The 6344-nt window shown below is 28.8% G+C and overlaps 1 protein-coding gene across 1 annotated transcript; it reads right to left on the minus strand.

Moving 5' to 3' along the window:
* Positions 1 to 3499: 3499 nt before the first annotated feature.
* On the minus strand, positions 3500 to 5784 carry LOC101208214. Its single transcript, XM_004139529.3, has 4 exons — positions 5563 to 5784; positions 4853 to 5064; positions 4503 to 4758; positions 3500 to 3919 (listed from the first exon to the last, which is right to left on the minus strand). The coding sequence occupies exons 1-4, from the start codon at positions 5782 to 5784 to the stop codon at positions 3629 to 3631; spliced, it is 981 nt and encodes a 326-aa protein (XP_004139577.1). The 3' UTR covers positions 3500 to 3628.
* Between the last annotated feature and the right edge of the window lie 560 nt (positions 5785 to 6344).

The raw sequence follows: 6344 nt of genomic DNA on the forward strand, positions 1-6344 counted from the left end.
ATTTTATTTTTAGAATTAATAGAATTTTGAAAAAATAATAATTTTAAGGATGAGAATTTAATATTTCCAAATGTCTAATTTCCTAAAGAATATTTTGTCTTCTAATTTTTCTTCGAAAGATCTTTCTCAGAAAGAAATTGATGAGCAACGTACTTCTTTCTCCGATTCAAATGATGTTACAAATGAATTAATCATATTCCAAAAATAGAAAGTGATTTTCACAATTGGAGAATTCCTAAAATTGATTAAAAAAACAATTTACTTTCAAAATACTTTTAATTTCAAACAAAATGTTTGTGTCAAAATTTGTTGAAGGAAGAATTCGAGTTTATGGAAAAAATGATTCCATACAATTATTTCTAAGAAATGATATTGAAAAGCATAACTTTTTTTTTTTCATTTCTTCACATAGGTGCTGTCCATGTAGCCTTAATATCAATGTTTAGATCTGGACTGGATACACTAGTCTTAGCAATTTTTCGTGATAAACGTCATAAATATTTTTTAAATTCTTTGTTAGGAATAATTGAATCAAATTTTTGGCCAATGACCCTGTTTATTTTAATTGTGTTTTCCAAATTTCATGGTGTCTCTTGGTGATCCGCATATTCTCAAAATTTTAAGTCTAGATATTACTGAACAAGGTTTGAATTTTGAAGAAGGTGTTAAAAAACTAACACTTGTTTATAAAGTTACTTACAAAGTTTTTACTACTATCATGTATCTAAAAGCTTTAATATATTCAACAACCAAGGGAAAAACCATGTTGATAGAAACAAATCTAAATAAATCCTCTGATAGTATTCCAAAACTCCTTTCTTGGGACGAAGTTACAAAAAATTTCTGATGAATTTAATTAGATAATGCCTTCATCCCTAAAAAACAAAAAAAGGTTTCCCATACATAGGACACCCTAAAGGAAAATTAGAGATCAAATTTGAAAACGAATCACCCTGTTGTTAAAGAAAACATGAGTTCAAGACTACCCAACAAATCTTGTATTAGGAGTGAGCCAATATCTAATCTAAAACTTAAATATGTTAGATTTAATCAGGAAATACCAAACAGAATTGATGAAGAAAATCTTCATGATTCTCCAACTCAAACAAAAATGGATATCAATTCTCAATTAAATGTAATTATCTCCAATCAGAATTTCAGCTTGACAAAGAATCCTTACAAAAAGAATTTATGTCTAAAGCAAATCATACTGAAAGAATTGTTATTTTCAAAACCTACTCTAAATCAGAAAGGAAGCTATTTAGAGAAGAGTATTTCAAAACTCTTGAAATACTTCAAGAACATATTGCATTTTTTAGATGGTTTAACCAAAGGAAATAGTTTGGTCATCTTTGCACGATCAAAGAAAAGGAATCTTGGAAAACTCAAATAGCAGAAATCAAATATGATTATCCTCCAATATAGGATGTTAAGTTCAAAAGCTTTTATAACAAAAATGTTATAGCAAAACCTTTTTAGATTGTTAAAGAATCCGAAGAGCACAAAACTCCTACAAATAAAAATATAAAGAGCATCCAAGTCTAAAATGATTATTCTAACCGAATGATTTCTTCAATAGCTAGTCAAGTCTTCAAGTTAGAGAAAATTTTCTATCCTCTTACTCTTGACGAAACTCCCAATCTTTTTCAATCCTGAGAAAAAGTTAAAATAAAAACTCAAAAACAAAAGCTTTTTGAAGAAATCAATACACGCCTAAACCATATAAGAGGCAAAGGTTCAATTAATGTTTTTAATAAAGAAGATGTAGCTCAATTCTTAGAAGATTTTGAAAACTTTTAGTCAACGAAGAAGAAAAACAAATCAACAAGATAAACTTTGGAAGATTTGTTAATAGGAGAGATCAAATAAATTTTCATCCTCGACCTTCATTTTTCGAAGAAGGAATATAGCAAAGACAAAGGTATGTCATAAATACAGAATTCAATGGAGAACCCATATATGTTTGGAATATTGATGAAACTCGAAAATATAAAATTTATGACAAATTGAATAATATGTCAACTTGTTCCATAGCCTATGAATCCAATGGTCATACAAATGGAGAAGCTACTATGCTTCTAATACATGGATTCAGTGGATGCCTCAAAATGTGGTGGGATCATGCCCTAACCAATGAATATAGAGAAGCAATTAAAACCCATAAGACAAAAATTAGAAAGATAGTTAAAATTGAATATGGAACTTAAACAATTCAAGAAGTAGAAGAAGAGCAGGAGAACGATGGAGAAGTTCTTCTCTACACAATAGACAAACACTTCAGCCTAGGAAGTGACTCTTATATAGACAAACAAAGGAAAATAATAAAAGATATATAAAATGTTCCTCTGTGGGAAACTTTAGATGGTACAAAGATATGTTATTGTTCAGGATTTTCATCTTCAAGGATTGCAATGTCAGACATTGAAAAGAAATGTTCATTGATGAACTTCCAAGATTCATGGCAGAACGAGTCTACAACTCCCTCAACAAAATGTACCTTGAGCAGATACCTTGGAAAAGCCTTACTTAGGCTCAATTAACCTCTAAAATCGAGTGTGGTCTAGATATTTGAGTTTATTCTAGTAGACACCAAGTCTATAGAAATAACTCACGTCCTGACATAGATTATCCTTCAAAAATCGCTTATTCAAAATTAAATTTTTTTAAAACAATCAATCCCAACTCATTGGGAAGCAAGATATTTGTATAGAAAAATCATTTTCAAGACCTTTTGTTCCTCAATCCTACTCCTACTAAGATTGCATTAAAGTTTGGTTTAGAGTACCTTAGTTATCAAATAGGAACCATTCATGGTTAGTTTCTTTTTGCCAAAACGCCTACAAAATTATTTTTCACTTACGGTTTAGAAGAACCTGGTTCTTTGACCTTTTCAAATCCATATTGAGAATGGTTATGATACTCAGGTCTCACCCGAGAAACCCGGGTTCATGTCCTTGCAACGAAACCATAACTAAATAAAAGATATTTTGAAACAATGTTTTTTATTACAAGCATGTACTTTTGAAAGTTTAAATTTGATATTTAATCTTTTTCCATTTGCTTGTGTAAGAACCTTTGTGGTTTTCTCAAAATATTTTTGTGGGAATTAAACATTCTTGAATACAATTTTGATCTGCACCCGAGTCTATCAATACTTTTAAAGTAACTGTGAAATCTTCTATTTTTAATGTAATTAAACAATACCATTTTTTAAAAGGTTTCATCTAAAGTTTTATCAATCAATACTTAAAAAGATAAATAATCTTTATTAAAATATGGATAATTATTAAGATAAATCCTAATATTACAAGCTTTAGTTTATTTAGATTGACATGAGATCTTGTTTTAAGAAACTTATTCTTGTTTAATTTTTTTACAAATACATTTTTAAATAGTTGACAAATACTCTATTTGAAACTTGAATATGTATTCCACACCCACAACTCCAACCATTTTCATTTTTAGATGGAACATAACTATATAATATAAGAAATGAAACTTAAATTCAAAATAATAAATTCAAAAAATATGATCTGTCACACTATTACGAAGCTTTCTTAATATAGTTCAAACACCTCAGACAAACTGACATAAAGAACAGTAGTAAATGAACAGAAGGAGAATAAAGTTATTCAGCTGTAAGTGCTCTTATTATGGCTTTAAGGCTTTCACCTTCATGAACTATTAAATGGCCAGCATTCGGAACCTCATGATAATGAATCCATGGAAGTTTCTGTGCCACAAAACGACTAAATTCGATCGGGATGACACGATCTGCCCCGCCTTGCCACATATGAACAGATCTCTTATTCTCAGTGGATGGATTTGTCAATTCAGTGGGATCGAACTCCCATTTTCCAAAAGAAACCAATACGTCTCGATGAAGACATTCATATTCACCTTGCTGTCTTATTTTTTCCTGAATTTGGTTGGCAGTAAAAATATAATAAGAGGCAGATTTCCAAACAGTTATTGACTACAAAAATTATATAAAACATATGTTCTTTGAAACCATAATTATTATATGATGTTCAGGAAACATGAGAAAGTGATTCTCGTTCCATTACTATAGTAATAAATTAATAAATGATAGCAATCAATCAACGTCTTTTAACATTTATCTATCATGCTATATTTAAAAAACAAATTCATCATCTGAAAATTTTATTTGACGACTAACTTTAATCATTAAAAAACGTTATTACTATATTTAATTAATTTGTACAAATATATAATCAAACAAAAATATTAACCGATGTATAATATTTTTGAAAAACTAATTATAATTAAACAATTGAACAATTTGTATTTTAAATATAATAAAAGTATAACAAAATTTTATATTTTATGAATGATGATGGATATCTATCATTCGATACATTCCAACGTGATTTTCCTATATACACACACTGTAGAACTCACCTGCAAACACAATCAATAAATTTCCAAAAAGAAAAAGAAAATAAAACATTTGTAAGATTTATTTGAAAGAAGAAAAATACCTTAAAATTAGTTGGACAGTTCACGACGTCCTTTAATATCTCCAAATCTGAATTAGTAAACAAAACTTCTATCCCCGTTGATCGATACCATTTCTGTTTGGTCCACCAATAATATAACCAAGGAGTGTAATGTGCAATTCCAAATGTAAACTTGAAACATAAAGGAAGTTTCCAAAATGATTGTATTGACAATGTTGATGGAATGGAAGGCCACCAATAATTCACAAAAGGAACTACCAAGGAAGCTCCTAGGAGTCTGCAAAAGAATTAATTAAGACATTTAATCAAAGTGAAAAACAATAGTTATTAATTAATTAATATTGTAGAGATAAAAAATAATTATTCTATGCCTGTGTGGAATGTATTTTAGACAACCCCATATAGGGTATGCTCCCAATGAACATCCAATAACATAAAATTTGCTTCCAAGCTCCAATTTGTCTGCTAATTCTTCGATGTCAAATGCTTCTGTCTTTACTGAGCGTGATGGATATGGATCACTCTCTCCATAACCAGCTCTATCATACAAGACCATGTATGCTTTAACCTCCTCCATAAATTCCTGAGATCATTCATTATTATCAATGTAATGGTTATGAAATCAACCAACAAAAAAATAACATAAAACATAAAAAGTATGAAAATTGACACATCCATTCACTAACAACGTGTTAACTAACTACGTCTACCAATCGAGTAAGAGAATAATTTGTTATTAGAAAAGAAAATATCAAATGAGACATATTTAGTTGCATTAATATATGTATAGGACCAAAATCATAAATAATGTAAATAGCATCAATATGTATACAACTTATGTTTTGAGGTCCACACATGACAACATCAGCACATTATTTAATACATTTCTGTTTTTAGCTAATCGGCAACATCAATGCAAAGTTTGTGATTTAAGTATCATAAAGTTTCAAAACTTTTGTAAATGAGGTCTAATAGACTTATGAACTTCTCAATAACTTTAGCTATGTGAGCCTTTAAACATCAAATTTTGTTAGGAAAAGACATTCATAAAAAAGAGAGAAGAATAATAAGAGGGTCATACTTGAGAAACAGCTATGTGCATATCTTTGGAAGCATTATAGCCATGTGAAACAATGATCTTGTATTGAGCCTTTTCTTTAGGAACTCCAAATTCTTTGTAGGCCAAATGCCTTCCATCGTTGAGCTTAACTCTTGGTGAAGTTACTTGAGGACCATTTGGTGTTCCACATATCTTTGGGCTTGGTGGTTTGAGTGCTACATAAACCCATCCAACAATCCCCATTGCAAATGTGAATATTGTTGCTATAATAATCATGGCCTGAGAAAGAAATAAAGAACAGAAATTACTTATTACATCTCATTTCATAATTTGTTCACAGTGTTTAATTAATAATCATTTCAATTTTTTGTTTTAGTTTTTGAAAATTAAGTAAATTTTTGTTCTATATTTTTTAAGTACAATGGTTTAATTTTTAGCTAAATTTCAAAAAACAAAAACAACTTTTTAAAATCTATTTTTATTACTCAAATTTTACCTTGTTTTTATTAAAAAAACAAAAACAACTTTTTAAAACCTATTTTTACTACTTGTTTTTTAAGATATTTTTACTACTTGGTTTTTAAGATATTGGTTAAAATATTTACATGTTATATCAAAAATTTGAATTCTATCAACGATAGAAATTGATAAGCTTTTATCACTAGTTATCAATGTCACTAATAGAAGCATATCAGTGTCTATCAACGTCTATTATTGATAGAATCTGAATTTTGACTATATGATGTAAATATTATGTCAAATTTACTATTTTTGACAATTTCTCTTCCGAGAATTAACATGAA

This window comes from Cucumis sativus, chromosome 1 (genome assembly GCF_000004075.3).
Source record: "Cucumis sativus cultivar 9930 chromosome 1, Cucumber_9930_V3, whole genome shotgun sequence".
NCBI lineage: Eukaryota > Viridiplantae > Streptophyta > Magnoliopsida > Cucurbitales > Cucurbitaceae > Cucumis > Cucumis sativus.